General features: G+C 43.4%; 2 protein-coding genes across 7 annotated transcripts in view; one reads left to right on the plus strand and one right to left on the minus strand.

Moving 5' to 3' along the window:
* Positions 1-2,197, plus strand: part of BOC (BOC cell adhesion associated, oncogene regulated) — a 72,264-nt gene extending 70,067 nt beyond the window's left edge. For all 6 annotated transcript variants that reach the window (XM_045851734.1, XM_045851736.1, XM_045851733.1 and 3 more), the window contains 2 exons: positions 255-448; positions 1,495-2,197. In XM_045851734.1, coding sequence (XP_045707690.1) covers positions 255-448; positions 1,495-1,682 — 382 coding nt within the window. In that variant the 3' untranslated portion in view covers positions 1,683-2,197. The remainder of the gene's footprint in view (positions 1-254; positions 449-1,494) is intronic.
* Positions 2,198-3,343: 1,146 nt separating this feature from the next.
* The window catches only part of CFAP44 (cilia and flagella associated protein 44), a 116,763-nt gene continuing 103,021 nt past the window's right edge, over positions 3,344-17,085 (minus strand). Inside the window, exons 29-35 of the mRNA XM_045851498.1 lie at positions 16,871-16,981; positions 15,321-15,451; positions 13,930-14,046; positions 10,657-10,858; positions 6,483-6,643; positions 5,313-5,447; positions 3,344-3,771 (exon numbers count right to left, since the gene is read on the minus strand). Coding sequence (XP_045707454.1) covers positions 3,601-3,771; positions 5,313-5,447; positions 6,483-6,643; positions 10,657-10,858; positions 13,930-14,046; positions 15,321-15,451; positions 16,871-16,981 — 1,028 coding nt within the window. The 3' untranslated portion in view covers positions 3,344-3,600. The remainder of the gene's footprint in view (positions 3,772-5,312; positions 5,448-6,482; positions 6,644-10,656; positions 10,859-13,929; positions 14,047-15,320; positions 15,452-16,870; positions 16,982-17,085) is intronic.

Below are 17,085 nucleotides of genomic sequence, written 5' to 3' on the forward strand. Positions count from 1 at the left end.
GTCATACTGCTGGCTTTGCCCAGAGGGCTCTGGACATCCAACTCCACATTCTCTAATACACTAAGGCTGGCACAGAACATGATGGAGACAGACTAGAACTACCCATGGAGATGGTGTGGCAGCTCAACGGGGAGCAGACCCTGCTGTTGGAGCTCTTCCCTTGTCCGGTGCTCTCAGACAGGGAAGCAGCCGGGCGGTGGGGACATGGGCCCCCCTGCCCACACCTCACCTCCCGTTTGGTCTCTTGTGTGCAGGGGAACCAAAGCTAAGCCAGAAGAGGTCGCTTTCTTATATACACTGCCTGACAACTCCACTCACCAGCTGCTCCAGACCCACCAGGACCACCACCACCTCCAGGAGCAGCCTGCTTCAGCCAGCCAGTCAGGGAGGGAGAGTGTACCCCAGAATCCTGCGCTGGAAGCAACGTGGGACCCTCTTTTTCACTCAGGTCTGTGCCAGGGGCAGGGCAGGAAATTGAACAGGCTGGAGATAACATGAGGTGTGCATCCCCAACCCAGGAGTGACTCGGAGGAAGGGGAGATAAGTCGGTGAAGATGGTGCTTGGTAAGGAGGTATCCACAGCGTGTACCTGGGAGAGGCCCCCCTCCCCACCTGAAAGGGCAGTAGGATGTGCAGGGGCATACCGGTTGGGTCCTTCTCCAACATGGCAAGCTGTGTCCTCAAGAGCTAAGGAAAGGGACACTTTCCACGTTCAGAGAAAAGTCCTTTGGTCTGATTTCAAGGTCAGTCACAAGTTCCTACTGCCTCTCATCATAAGAGGTATTCCCTAATCACTCCAAAATGCCTTGCTTCATTGGGTCTTGTCTCTTAATTAAGAACTAAGGTTACATCAGTCATTAAGGAGCCAAGCTCTTACAAAGTGTCATCGAAACCATCCATGCTTCCGGAGCACATTTGTCCCCAAGGGGCTCAGTGCACACCACCCCATCCCACTGTCCTCCTTGTGCCAGTGTCTTGGGGATCAGTGTGTGTTCTTGGTTGGGTGCAGGATGGTACAGAGGCTTAGATGATGTTCCCACAGGCAGATCCTCAACCCCATGTCCAGGAGTTGAAATTCACCTCCTAGAGCCAGACCAGCATCACGGAAGCTGGACTACCTCACCTGGGGGGGATGAACTGCGAGTGGGGCGATCGTGACCAGAAATCACATCAGATGGGTGGGCCAGCAGCCTAAATCTGGAAGGAGCAGGGCTTTCTTCCACATCTTATGGGCTAAGCCGACTTCCTGTGCCCCAGGGTACAGGCCAGGTGCTTGAGAGTGTCTGTGGCCCCACCACTGACAGGTGTGGGTGGCCGCGCATGCCTGTGAGAGATCTTACAAGGAGCGGAGGTGGCCTCGTCGGGCTGCAGGTGCCGCTCTCTCCTTCAGGATCAATGCAGCCGGCTCCCGGCACGGAGACGGACCCAGCACCTCTGGGCCTTGTTTCTTGGTCAGTCTGGATTTTAATGTTTCCCACTTTCCTCTTCCCTCAGGGCCCCCATGCTGCTTGGGCCTTGTACCGGTTGAAGAGGTGGACAGTCCTGAATCTTGCCAAATGGGTGGAGGAGAGTGGTGTCCCCAGCACCCCACAGGGACCTACACGGGACAGGAGCTTGGGAGACAGCTCTCCCCGAACCCACCAGTGAACGTGACTTTTGAAACACCACCCCCCACAATTTAGGCCGAAGGCAATATTCCAGAAAGACTATTATTGTTTTTTAAGAGAGACAGAGAAAATTGGTATTTATTTTTCTATAATAACCATATTTATATATTTATGCACTTGTAAATAAATGTATATGTTTCTATAATTCTGGAAAGACATAGGGAATCCTCCCCGTGGAGGTGTAAGGGGTAACACAAAGAAGCCACGGCATCACCGGAGTCAGCCAGGAACAAGGAGCACAGACTGGCCAGGACCCAGACTGAGGTGGCGGAAGGGAAGACGCCCAGGCACCCCGTTCGTGCCGACCGTGGGGCAAAGCGAAGGCCGTGGTGTCGGAGCCGGAGACACCTGTGAAGACAGCCAGGTCCCGTGCTGCGGGAACCGTTTCAGAAGATGCTCGTGAGAACAGACTCAGACGTGTACAGTACTATAAGCATTAACAAATCTTCCAGAATCAATAATCTGTGGCAACATAGCTCTGTAAAAACAAACACTGTAACATCTAAATAAATGTTTAGTCTTCCCTGTAACTTCCAGCTTAGTCATGTGTGAGTCAGCATTCCCCTTAGACCTTAGGAGTCAGACTTGGAGCATCTGAAGAAAATATCCACTTGTGACGTCTGCAGATCCAGAGATGAGATCTGGAAAAGGTAGCAGATGTTACTAATGTTTTGTCTTTGTGAATACTGAATGTCAGTTGTGCTTCTCTTAATGTGGAAGTCATTCGTCACTGTCCAGCCCAAGAGGGAGACGGTGTGTGGCAAGCAATGGGGGCCAGACCCTCAGGTCTCCTGCTGACTGGACTGAAGTTCAAACTGTTCATATGAAAGGAATGAAACTAATCATTTCTTTATAGGGTGTGTGTGTGTGTGTGTGTGTTGAAGGCCAAGTGTTTTCTCCATTTAGTTAGGTGTTACGCTACACGTGAACATGTGGTGCCTGATAAAATTCACTTTGTTCTGAAGATACACCAGCATTACCAAAAGAGTTGACTCCCTGGTGGTTTAAAATCAACACTTACTGCGTACTGTCCAATACAGTACCATCCTTTATACCTGGAACTAGATAGACGCCGAAGCTTGCAATGCATCCCTCAATTTCAGTAGAGTTGAGTTAGCCATGAAATGCCATTTGAGAGGCCATGCCAGAGCCTGGCTTCTCAAGTCTCCGGTTTTATAAACAAGATTCTAGGAAGGCCCCAGCCTTGGTGGTCTAGGACAAGTGCCCCCTCTGTTGGCCAGAAGAAATAGTGCCAGCTGGTAGATTGTTAAATCCTTTTTCTATCCAAAGCTAAATTGGAAAAACTCAAGACGTAACATAATATTCAGAAAAGCCATATTTGAAAAATATTTTAAGAAATAAAATGAAGGGCTATAAGTAACATGCAAATGATAAGAAAGGAGCAGTGGAGCAGGTATGAGAAGTAAGATGTGACTTCAGACACACCTGGCGGAGGGTGGTGGCTTCCAGGAGAGGGACAGAGCTATTCCTCTCAGTCTTCATTTAGCTAATGCCGGCAGCCTTCAGGTCTGCTGTACCTCCCTTCTGGCCCACCACCTTTGAATAACAGCAAAGACGTGACCCGGCTAATGCTCTTTATGGCAGTTTTTCTTGCCAATGGGAAATTTAGATAACCAAAAAGCAAACCCACGAATTTTCTCAAATGGGACGTATTAAAGATGCAGTTTGAGATACAGCCTTCTGGGAGCGCACATTCACTCCGGTTGGTTCCAAACAAACCTAAAGTGTCTCAGTTCGACAACAGACGCTGGGCACCGCGTGACCAGATCTGGTTTTAGACTTTTAGATAAGTTAGTTCACTTTAAAAGAACAGGATTGTTTTGGGAGACAAAACAACTTCTGTTGAATTTTATGTCAGGAATTTGGATGGATTTGAGGGGGGAAATGCACACATTGAAGGCCCAGGGCTTCATCAGTCCTCTGGGGGAGACCGAATAGGTGGGAGGATTAGGGCGTCTTTCTTCCGCAGAAGCGCAATCTCTCTCTTTAAGGCCAAAATCCTTTCTGCCTGGAGTTGGATCAACTCGGTGACCTTCTCTCTGGCCATGATATCTGCTTTCCGAGGGCCTTGGAAGGCATTGCCCTGTCGAAAGAAAACACCCCCTGCTTTAAGCACCATTTGGGTTGTGAAAATTTCTCTGTCCTTGTATCGGTTAGGGGTGCTTGCCTTACAGTCCATTTAAACAGCCGTTGCTCCCCAGTCTAAGAGGCCTGCATTCTTCCACTGAAATCCCACCTTTAGAAATGTGCCCCTTGGGCTAACAAACAACTCTTAAAATGCAAATACCTTTTAGATGGGTAACTCGTTAAGCTAGCTACCACTCATACCTCAGTGATGAGAGGGCTCATCACTGGAATCATGAAAGGCAAGTTACCCCCTTCTTTCTATACAGTCCGTAGTCATACTTGTTTTCCAAAAAGGAAAAACTTATTGGGAAATTTCCTTCTCTGATTTCTCCCCTGTCCAGCCAGCTCCTGCTCATGCTTCCGACATCACTTTCAGGGAGGCCTTCTGTGCCCTGTGGACAAGGCTGGAATTGTTTGCTCTGTGTTCTATCACGGAGCCATCCTGTGTCATTGTAATCATCCAACTGAACCATTTGAGATTTATGACATTTAACCACTTTTTAGCTTAAATGAAGTGGCGACTTGTTATGGCTCAACCTAAATGTTTGGTATCTTTCTTGTGATATTCCGTGCCTCTCAGAGAGAAGGCCCAGTGCTCCTGGGCCTCACTGCAGGGCCGGCACTCGGCCTAGAGCCTGTCGGCCTGAGCAGATGCTCCATATCCGCTGCATGCTCGCTGAAGGAAGGGGTGAACCACGTAGGCCATCTCTGCTCTCGGCCAGGTGCTTTACCTATGTTGACTCATTTAATCCTCACAGCAGCTCCGTGAGCTAGATGGTGTTCTTCCAGTTTAAAGCTACAGAGACTGAGACAGAGATGCATGACCTGGCCCAAGTGACTATGCTATTAAGGACTGGAAGCAGGTTATGTATGCCTAAAGTCCATGTTGTGCCCGTTACCCTCACTTCCTATGGCAGAACTAAATAGTAAGAAGAGGTCATCGTTACCCGATAGCTTCTCCCTTGCCTGCCTTCACTTTACAGGCTGTGGAAGCTAAACACTAACCTTACCCGTTTCTGTTCCAGCTAGGAGTGGCTAAGTGAACATAAGCAGAAAACTCCCTCTTTCTTATGAAAGGCACCAAAGAGGCTGGAATATGGACGTGAAACAGGGAGCTGAGGCAGCCATCTTGTGCCTCTGACCCACTTAGGTCAAATTAAATAAGCAGATATTGGAGATAGATGTTTGACACCAAATTCAGGTAGTATACTAGTATTATTTATGCCCAAACAACCTTATCTCTCCAGGGCCAAGGCACACCCTGAAGAGCAGCACTTACGTAAGTTCATGGCACCCAAGAGGCTTACAATGAAGGTTGTCCCTCAGGCTCACTGTAACGTGGCCAGATTCAATTCAATGGTCTCAGAGACCCAGGTGGGGCGAGAAGCAGTCTAAAAACAGGTTTGTTAAATGCCAGCACTTAATATTCCTGTGAATATTCAGCTGCTGTACAGAAGCCCACCAGTTCGACAAAGACTCTGAAGAGAAGAAGCACACCTGCTGGTTCTGTAGCGTGTTCAACCGAGCATCGAGCTTCTTCTTTTCAATACACAAGTCGTTCATCTGGTGGAGCTTCCTGGTGTGTTCTTCCGTCTTCATCATCAGTTCCCATCGCACCTGGGCAATCTTTTCCTACCAGGGCAGGAAGATGCAAAAACAGATTAAATAAATGAGAGGAGATAGAGAAATATCCAGATTTGATCAAAACTACCAGGAAATTGAAATGACAGGCATATAGAAATATATAGTCAGAAGTCAGTCAGTATGAAGATACAACCAGAAGCAACTGCTTCGGGTCTGGTGTGACTAGAGACAAGACAAGAAGAGTGTAAGTATGATCGAGGATAACAGTAGATAAGGCAGACATCGACATCACTCCATCACTGAGGAATGAAGTTAGTATGCAGACTGGGCATTAACAGGGACCAGTTCCATCGACACAAATGCTTATGAGCATCGGTAATTTACTTCTTCACAGCGCAGTGGCAAATCTTGGGTGAAAAATGATGAGACAAGATAGCACTAGGAATCTCCCCACCTTCCCTAACTACTGATGAAATAAGACTGGAAACCGGAGAAGTCGTAATGATTTGCAGGCTTATCAAATCTCTGTAAAAGCACCTGTGTTTGAATCAGTCTATAACTAGGCACTGCCTCGTCTTACAGCTCCACAAGCAATGTAGGCATTAAATTCATCTTCTAAGACCTTACCAGCTGAATAGCCCACATTTTGCTATAAAATTTATTATTCAGAAATGTGCTCTAATTTCCAGATTATAACAGCATGTAAACGCTATATAGAATAACACAGTTCAGATCCTCAGAGTACAGCAGTTCCATTTCTGACCCTGTTAGAGCTCTGAGACCTCAACATGAAATCTCTCTGTAATCTTTCATGCCATTTCACCATCATATTGACATGCATCCCCGACCCCAAGCCCCAGTGCTGATGCTTTCAATCCAAGATAGACTAGTCCCTCCAACTAGGTGAATGGTAAGGAGAATGAGATAGGCTTAAGATCAGATCACAGTGGAGGGGTGGATTGAAGAGTGTGGCTCACAGACCCAGACCCATCTCCAGGTGTACAGATGCTTTGCAGGAACCACACACAGTTCACCAGGATTTCTTGCCTCCACTTAGTGGGTCACGTGCCCTCTCATCCATACCTCCCACTTCTTCATTTCCTTTGCATTCAATAGCTCCTTGCGAACTTTTTTGATCTTGAGTTCTTCAAGTGTTACATTCACAGAAAGTGTCTGAAGAGCTGCTAGGTCTATCACACGGCCAAACTTGCTCATCATTAGTTCACGGACTGTTCCTTCCATTTCTAAAAGAAGATAGCCACTATCAGATTGTTCAAGGGCTCCATTGTTGTTGAATGATCAACGCCAATAACAAGGACCCTCTAAAGAAAAGCTTTTGTAAGAAGGCGGGAAAAGATTTTATGTACCAGTTGGTTTTTCCTCTCTAACTTTTCAGCTGCTACTTTCTTCACTTAAAATGCCCATTTCTGTATTATCTTTTCCCCTACTTCAAAACCTTGTGACAAACAGACTCATCTTTCCCACCTGGCTCCCACATCCTCATCTGTCCCTCCTCAGACTGTTAATGGACTCCAATCAGATTATAAACACTTCCATTTCTAATTATTTTCTTATTCATCTCTAGAGCATCAGCGTTAAGAATAGCGCAGGCATTTGACAAAAGTTTTCATCTTACTCCAAGTAAAATTTTAAGTCATTGTGGTGTCTCTCACCCTACCAAGCCCTGCCATGTTACGTCTACTACTTCTTTCTCATACTCTTCATTTTTGCTTGTATGTGCTGGACTCATTTTCACATTTCAAATATTCTGGGATCACCCCCATCTCAGTTCCCACTGTCTGGAATGCTGTTTCCCAAGCAGCCCCACAGCTCTCTCTGCCCAGCCCATGTCTGAAAGCACGTTGTGAGAACTGTGAAAGACTCATTTCCAATACACCCAATTCTGAAGGTGGAACTAACAGCAGGGCCTTGTCCTCTGACCAGGAAGAGCCACATCTTATCGGGTATGTCACCTTTCCAGGGGGCCCTTTCCATCCTCCTACGGACCTCAGCCTGACTTTCCTAGTCCTTTTCAATGATGGTTTTTAACAATTATCTCCAACTATCAAGTAACATTTTACTTTTGTTTATCGTGATAATGCTGGAACACCTGGACGAAATTCCATTTGTGGGATCTGAGCACCTCAAGAAAATGTAATCTTGTGACAAGAGTTTCTCAGTCACAGAATATCTTCAGGTGAAGTCTGAAGACCCTACAGTATAACATGATACAATTGTTATAGAGAAAAAATTCTATTTAGGTATCATTATTATGGTTGAATTGTCACAGTATAAATGGCTAGGCTACCATTTTGCACAAACCAGGAAGAGGGTAATTTATTTCTGTTCTGCGTGAGTAGCATAGTCTGTGTGAGGCAGCCATTGACTTGTGTAATGCAGTGGCTGTGACAATCAGTGATGCAAATAAAGCAGTGAAATTATTTGCACATATGTGGCAAATAAGAGGCTGAAATAGCCTATGGCTATCTCTGCCTTTCTTGGAAGGAATCTTCACTTCCTTCCAGCCACCCCATTTAAGGGGCTAGCCTGTCCCATGGCAGTATAGCAGGATGTGTGCTCGGGTCCATGCCGCACCCCCAGTGGAGCCAGCCTAACGCCCTTCTCCAGACTCCATTAAACCTGCTGGTTTCTCTTGGGGACATCAAGGCTCCTGGAACTCTCAGCAGCCACCTTCCCCATGGCTGTGAGTTGTGCCCTCCTTGGAATGGAGTGAACTTACGCCTTCCCAGGCCCATGTTCTAGACTCCTCTTCTTCCCCATTGGGTCTAGGGACAGAGGAGGGCAACCGCCATGGTAAGTAGTGTTTTTCATCACTGTTCAGCCATTTCTCTCTGATCTACAGGAAAGGAACTCACCCTCAGTTTCACACTCAGAATTAGGAAATCAGTCTTTAACCAGGTTCATGGGCTGCTTTCACAAAATGGGCTGGAGGGGAGAGAAGAACTCAAAGTCACCGAGTAAAACCCCCACCACATGGAAGTATTTTTTTTATTATTAACTAACACTCCAAAAATGTGATACTTCACTTCATTTTCTTCACACATTTTCCCAAACTGAGTTTAATCAAATTGAAACAAGCTTCCTCATTTTCATACTAGTTTATTTCTTGGTTTGATGAGTAGTACTTCCAAATATAATCAACACTCACAGGCTATAGAAGCCAAAGGAATGTGAAATACATGAGAAACATTGGAACCTCAAGGCTTACACCTGAGAAAACTCTGTTTAAACTAAGTGTTATACAAACATGGAGCACTAACATGGTTTCTTATTTTTTATCTCTTTTAAAATAATCCAACTATCCATGACAGCAGAACCATCAGCACTCTGTGAAAACTGGCCTCTACAAATCCAAGCCACTTGGACGGTTTGACCGTTATAGTCTTCTCATTGTTTTACTTTTTCAAGTTTTATTTTAAAAATTATTTAATTGTGGCAAAATACACATAGCAAGAGATGATTAAAATGATACATTTTAAAGTTTATAATTCTGTGGCATTAAGGTAGATGCTACAGTACTGGTAATGTTATTTTTATTAAAGTTGGAATACTTCATCACTTACACATATTCCATATGTCAAATATTGTAAAAATATTTTAAAAGATAATCTTTACACTACATCCTGTACTATCTACCTCAATTCCAGATTAATTAAAAAGGCAAATGTGAAGAATACCACTAAAAGAAGAAACTGTACAAAAATATCTTTATGACCTTAAAATAGAAATGGATTTCTTAACATACACACATACAATGTACAAACCATAAATACAAAGATTTATAAAATGAACTATATTAAGACTTGAAATGTCTGTAACCCCCAAAGATATACTAAACAATGTAAAAGGCCAGCCACAAACTAGAAGAGATTTGAGGTGCATTTAACAGACACAGAAAGAATAAAGAAAGAACTCCCTAAAATTAATAAGAAAACAAAAAAACAGATGTAAACAAATGGATAAAGGATAGGACAGGCAAGTTAGAGAAAAGGAAAGACAAAGAGATATATGTAAAGTTGTTAAACGTCACTAGAACTAAGAAAATGGGAATAAAAGCTCAGTGAAATACAATTAAACATCCACCAGCTTGGCAAAAATATTTCAGTCTGATAGTATTAGGCGTTGATGAGAATATGAAGCCTGGGCAATTCTCATTTGCTACCCGGGGGATGCGAAAATGGCACAACCACTTTAGAGGGCAATGCAGCAACACCCAAGAGAGCTGAACATGTACACACACCCCTATTACCCAGAAACCCCTTCCTGGAATCACCCTCTCAGACACTCACACAGGGAGATGTGTACAAGACAGTTCACCATAACAATGTCTGTAATCAGAAAAAGTTAGAACTACCCTAAATATCAATAGGCAACAGAAGAACTCTTTTATAGTCCTACAATGGAATATTGTTATAGCACAGCAATTTTCAACCTTTTACACCTCATGGCACACGCAAACTAATTGCTAAAATTCTGCAGCACACCAAAAAATATATTTTTTGCTGATCTGACAAAAAAATAGCACAATTTTGATTCATTCACACTTGATGGCTCTTCTTGTGTTGGCTGTTGTCATTGTTTTATCTGACACTCTAAGAGAAGAGACGGCAGTGCCCCTGACTACACAGTCAGGAACTGTTTCAAAAATTCTTGTGGCACATCGATTGAAAATCACTGTAATAGCACTTAAAATGAATAATTATCACAGCAATATGGATAACTCTAAAGAACTGGTTTAATAAAGTGAACTATACAATTAAATGAATAGTACAGCATTCCAGTTAATAGTAGTTTCACAGGCTGTGTGTGGACACATACACATATATGCACACGTACCCAGTGCCTGGTCCTGGGGAAGGAGATGTCAGAATGGTATCAGGAAAATAAAGGACTTCAATTGAATCTTCAGTGTTTTATTTCTTAAGCTTGGTAGTGGTACATCGGTTATTATATTACTCTATATTTCATTATACACAAAACCTTTTATAATTCAGAGAAATCATTTCTATGATAAAAGATTCATCCCTTTAAAATAGGACAGTGATCACTTAATGGTATCAGGAGAGACAGTAAGTAGGAATATGAGAAAGTGTTCTTGTTTCCTCTTGATTCTTTGATTACTTACTGTTTTCAAAGTTGGAGACAGTCACTCAAGAGTTCCCTCTTATCAATAAATATGACTTATCAGTAAATATCAATAAACATTATTAGATAAGCCATAGGCTTAGTTACTCACTGTTTATAGTTTTTGCCATCTCTCTCTTTTCTCGAATAAGCTGTTTCCGTCTCTCCTGCCATTCTTTGTTAAGCTTTTGCTGCTTGGTATTCTCCTCCTGGAGCTGTACAATTCGTTCTTGTAGCCGCCCCAATGAGTGGTTAGAAAAGACCAAAGTCCCAGAAAGATCACCAGGTATTTCCCCAAATACCACATACTCTATCTAACAAAACAAAAATCAAAGATCAAACTAAATGTAAAGTCACAGAAAACACAAGGAAAGCACTTCCTTCTGTTCCTCATTTAGGTCACTGTCTTTGGGCTTGTATTTTTCTCAACATGAAGTCTGTGAAAGCAGGAGGCTGCCTCTGGGTGGTAATGTTACAGAACAACAAGGGGGGCATGGGATGATATACTATTACTGAAAGGAACCCCCCAGGTTCATTATGTCCACCACCAGAGGAAAGACATCTCTCAATGCCAGAGATTCGTGAAAAGGAAATGTTTATTTAATGCTATACAAACTTAAAGTAGTGACCTAATGTCTTCATCAAAATCCCAAAGTCCCTTAAGATACCCACAAACACACACAGTCCTTCATGCCCCATTTGCCCAGTCTGGGGTACAGTATCTCAGGAAACACGCTGCCTGAGTCCATGGCTCAGGCAGCCCCCAGTTCTTCCCAGTAATCCCTCTCAGCTGGTAGGCCTCCCTTGGTTCCCGGCACCACCAGCTGTGTCACTAGGATCTCTGCTAAAGCCAGGTGGTGGTTCCCCCTGTTACAGGGTGCAGCCAAGAGGGGGGACCCCAAATAGGCATTTGAAATGGGGTCCAGGACTTAAGGTGTCCAGGAGATTTTAAGATGTCTCCATCTCCCCACCCTGGGTGTGGGTTGGGGGAAGGGACAAATGGAGCAGGGCCATTGAGGGCTGTTTTGCATAGCAACAGCTTTGCAGCTACCCTCTGGTGTGGTCATTTAACATATCTATAGCCTTTGGCTGGTCACTTAGATATGTTACATAGCTGTGATCATCTCTGAGCCAGGGCAATGGAAGTAACTTCCCCACCAAGACGTGACTGGGGACAGATCACCCAAGCTACAGCACCTGCGTGGGAGCTCGGACAAGATTGGCTCCAGGACATGGGGCCACACCTGCCCAGACTCATGATGGCAGCCCAGTAAAGCTGGAAGGATATGAATTCTGGCATGTGAAGCCGAGTGTGGGAGGAGTCGGAAATGAGGCTGCAGAGGAAGATTGGCCGCGGGGATTTAAAACCCACACTTTGCAGCCATTGGAGGGAGAGAACCATGCGGCTTTAGCAGAATAGGGAGGACCTCAGCTTTAGGAGAGAGAACCACGCGGCCTTGACAGAGTGGAGACTCCCACAGCCCTGAGAGGGAGAACCATGAGGCCTGGACAGAGCGGGGACCCCCACAGCTTTAGAAGGGGAACCACCACCTGGTTTTAGCAGAGATCCCGGCGACTCAGCCGAGGGTGTCGGGAACCCAGGGAGGTCTCCCAGTCGAGATGGAGGACTAACTAAGAACCAGAGGACTGCCTGAGCCATGGACTTCTATTTTCTTTCCTGAGATACGGTACTCTGGGCTGGGCAAAGGGGGAAGGAAGGAAGGACTGTGCGTGTTTGTGGGTGTTTTTAGGGACTTTGGGATTTTTGATGAAGACATTAAGTAACTACTTGAAGTTTGTATAGCATTAAATAAACATTTCCTTTCCTTTTCACGAATCTCTGGCATTGAGAGACATCTTTCCTCTGGCGGCAGACATAACGGACCCGGGGCCTTCTTTCAATAATAGTATATTGTCTCAGGCCCCCCTTGTTGTTGTGTTCTGTAACACCCCTACTAAAGCTGTGGGGGTCCCCCCTCTGCCAAAGCTGCGTGGTTCTTCCGTGCAAATGGCTGCCGCATCTGGGTTTAAATCCCTGCACCAATCTTTCTCTGCAGCCCCATTTCCGACTCCTCCTACAATCAGTTACACCTGCCAGCACTCATATCCTTCCAGCTTTTCTGGGCTGCCATTGTGAGTCTGGGCAGGCATGGCCCCATGTCATGGAGCCAATCTTCTCCAAGCTCCCTTGCAGTCACAGTCGCTGTAACCTGCCCCCCAGTTACATCTTGGTGGGGAAGTTACTTCCATCCCCCTGGCTCAGGGCATGGCCACAGCTATTTAACATATCTATGCAATCAGTTAAAGGTTATAGATGTGTTAAATGACCACACCAGAGGTTAGCTGCAAAGCTGTTGCTATGCAAAACAGCTCTCAATGGCCTGCTCCATTTGTCCCTTCCCCCAGCTCACATCTGTGGGGGAAGGGCGGGGACATCCTAATATTTCCTGAACACCTTGAGTTCTGGACCCCATTTCAAATCCCTATTTGAGGCTCCCCTCTTGACTGCACCCTGTTACAGTAAGACAGCTTCTACCCCCCTGGGGACAGCAAGTCTTCACACACAGATCATGGCTGATATCTACAGCACAACAATGGAACAAAGGTCTCAGATTTCAGGGTTGGCTTATTGGGCAAACTGGTACATACAGCTAACCCAGTTTGGGTCAGGTTACACAAGGCAAATTAAATCTGAGACATTGCTGAAGGCAAAAATGACAACTGAAACTGTCTTACTTAGGGCACATCATTCGTAGGGTCACCTGGAGTCAGAGCCAACTCAGCAGCACATCACACAGATGCACAATATACATAACGCTGATCTTGGGTTATTCTTCTAAAATACAGCGTTCTCTCTTCACCTAACAAAATATAGTACAATGGGCCTTTTCTCTCACTGTTATATATCTTTGCATTTTAATATATTTCAGGTGAAATGTGCAAATGAACATAAAAGGGAAAAAAGAATATTTCCTTTTGTCTTGACTTCTCTCCTTAATGAGTGGAGATTAAGTGAAGATAATTCTTGCATCATTAGTTCACTTCTATTTAAATAGGGTATGAAAAGAGATATATGTGCAAGATCCAAGATTTCAACTGCCAAGCCATCTCATTCCTAAGTTACAGGCTCCTCATTTTCCAGACCTGAAATGATTCAACTTCCAAAGTTGAGTAACAGGCTACAGAGAAATACACGTGCTTGATGTTACTCTTTTATAACAATCTGAGAATGGATAAGAAAAGTTGGGATGTCGTTCCTACAGTTAGAATTCTCAACAAAAGACTGCTCTTCTCCCCACTAGTGACCCACAAATCATTCTCTGGAAAGGCCTCAGTATGGCGGTTCTGCTCAGACAGGGTGGAGCAGCCTCCCTAGACCCATCACCTGGTGGAGCTTGAGTGGAATCACAACCAGCAGTTCATTCAGCCGCTGCTGCTTCTCTCGTTGATAAGCCTCCAGGGCCTCCTCTGCTGCATTCAGGTTAGTTGCCACAATTTTGACCTGTGGGAAGCCCCATGAGTGAAAGGTTGACAAGATTCAGCAAACACATACCAAGGTGGGAAATGAGGGCATCTTAGGGGGAGTAAAAGAATGAGCAGGAACTGCTTTGTTGGGCTGTGATGAAATGGATGATCCCAGTTTGCAGCCCAGAAATGTATATTATTTTCATCCTGCGAAGTCATGATCTATACTTTTTCAGCCACTCCTATGGCCCCAGAGTTGTAAGGTTTGGTGCATGTGAGCCCAGAAGACATGCCCACACGTCCCTTCTATTTGCCGCATGAAAAGTTTCTCTCAGCATGGACTGCCTTTGTCAGAATGGTTTGAATCTTGTTTAACCATAACAGACTCAATAAATTAAAGGAAGCTGACTTTAAAATAATGAAACTACTCATTACAGTATTTCTGTAGCATATTCTTCATCTTCTAAAACACTTGGAAGTTTTCCAAATCATTTCCTATTTGAAAGAGGAGAAGCAATCTACCAAGAGTATTTCTGAATATTAATCAAGTGCTGCTGCTCTAGGAAAAGTGCCTAAGAGGGAAAATGAGTAGATGAGACAAATATTAACCAATGTAATTACACCCAAACTTTAGCATATACCCCAGAGAGTAAACAAAGAAAGGAAATATCAGAGTTTCTATTTACTTTTATCTTATTCTTTTTGATTTTTGTTTTTGTAAATGTTTTCTAATATACAAAACACAGATGATCCTAGGATGATGTGGGGGGCTAGAGGTGCCAACCTCTGCACAGTTGAAAATCCACGTATAACCTAAGTCAGCCTTCCACCTCCATGGGTTCCCAAGCATGGACTGAAGACACCATTTTCAATCAGTGGTTTGGTTGAACCTACAGGTGCAAAACCTGGAGATGCAGAATTGACTGCAAAAGAAACCTGCATTATAAGTGGACCTGCTCAGTTCAAACCTGTGTTGTTTAAGAGTCAACTGTGTATTACTACAATAGTTCATAAATACAATTTATAAATAAATATATTGTGTGGGTACATGTGTCACAAATTTTTTTTTAATGTATAGAAGTATGTAATCAAAAACATCTGGGAACCAATGATTTAGGTATAGAAAAGCCAATGGCCCCCAGCATGATTGTTCTTGAAGAAAAATAAACTGAATGAAATATTTGAAATGTTTCTTCTCGTTGGAGAAGTCCTAAATCCTGCCATTGCTATGAAATGGCAACGTTATAGCTGGGAGAACACACAGCATGTTGGGAGAGGATAAACAGACCTGAAAAAGGGAAAGCACCCTACTTTTTTGGACAATGTGTCGTATTCCTTTTTGAGGTTATCAAGAATTTTCTTTTCTTCAACTAAGGCCTCCTCAATGTCCAGCCTTTTCTCTCGAAGTTGAAGTGCCAGTTCAAAAAGATTCACATCACAATCTGAAAAGACAGTCAAATTTTTTTTTTAATATTTTATTTATTTACTTTTTAGAGAGGGAAGGGAGGGAGATAGAGATAGAGAGAGAAACATCAATGTGTGGTTGCTGGGGGTTATGGCCTGCAACCCAGGAATGTACCCTGGCTGGGAATCGAACCTGGGACACTTTGGTTCCCAGCCCGTGCTCAATCCACTGAGCTATGCCAGCCAGGGGAAAATTTTTTTAATAAACACCATTCATTATGGAATATAGTGATACTGTAAGTGTGGACTTTGGCGCTTCAGAATTATTAACGTCCACTTGTGGATCTACTCTAGCAAGATTTCATTACACTTAGGGCTCCATTGTTCCAAGTAAAAATTATTAATAATCATGATAGTAACTATGATACTAGTATTGATGTTCTGAGCTGTACTCTGAGCCAGGCTTTGTGCTAGGCCCTTCATGTACTTTATTTCATTTAGGCTCATAGGTCCTACAAAGTAGAAACTATTGTTTTCATTTCATAGGTGAAGGACCCTGAGTATCAGAGAGGTCACACAGCTGACATGTGACAGAATGGGATTCAAATACAGTATCTCCACATTAGCTTCTACCTTTATCCACCAAGTATTGATAATAGACAAAGAATGTAAAAATATAACAAAGTACTACAATGGAATTTAGAAACCTTAGTTCTAGCCCTAGTTCTACCACTAAACTAGCTATGAGATTGTTCAAGCCATTGAATCCTAGTATAAAATGAGTTATCCTACAAGATTTTTTAGCTCTCTTCCACTCATAAATATTATGATTTTAAAAGACTTATTTTTAAAATCAGAAAATATTTAAAACTCATTTGGAATGAAACTTTAAAATTTGATGAATAATTTTTAGGAAATGACAAGAAAAATAAACTTCAGACTAAAAAGAAATTTTTTTTCCTACTGAGTAATTTATCTATTGTAACTGTAAGAATATTAGTCAGGATACTTCTGACTGGTTTCACTGGTGAAAATAGTGAATTTTGCAAAGCACCTCCAGGAAACTGGTACAAACTGCCCTCACACAACAGATTTGAAACAGGAAGATGTGGATGAGTTTGTTGAGAAGGGAGACCTTTGTAAAAAAAAAGTATATATTTATAACAATCTTTTTTGACTTTATAAAATGAAACATGCTGCATTGATGATGCTCATCAACTATAGACGGTCTGCAGGTAATTTAATTTGTCATTCATACATGGCTGCCTAAAGAAATAGAAAACCAATTATCCGCAGAGCCTCCAAAAGAATACATCAAACTATACTTCACGTATCGTAAATCACCCTTTCCTTAAATGTTGTTATAAGGTAATTGAGAAGACAAAAAAAAAGGAGGGACATTCTTGATATGGTCCACTTCACACTTCATAGAGAACACACGGTTTTATCCAGCTTACTCGTTGGGCAGAAAGAATCATCAAACACATCATCTTCAGATCCAGACTCATCTTCACCACTCTCCAAGCTGGATTCTTCCTCACTTGATTCATCACTCTCTTCATCTTCATCTAAGGAGAGAGTAAAAGATTGTTAATAAGCGAAGGTTCCTGTGTTAAGCTTGATCCCAGATTTTTAACATAAAGTATTTTTTGATGAGTTAGTCACTAGGAAA

Source organism: Phyllostomus hastatus, unplaced genomic scaffold (assembly GCF_019186645.2).
Source record: "Phyllostomus hastatus isolate PE091 unplaced genomic scaffold, TTU_PhHast_1.1 phas_contig_86, whole genome shotgun sequence".
Classification (NCBI taxonomy): Eukaryota; Metazoa; Chordata; class Mammalia; order Chiroptera; family Phyllostomidae; genus Phyllostomus; species Phyllostomus hastatus.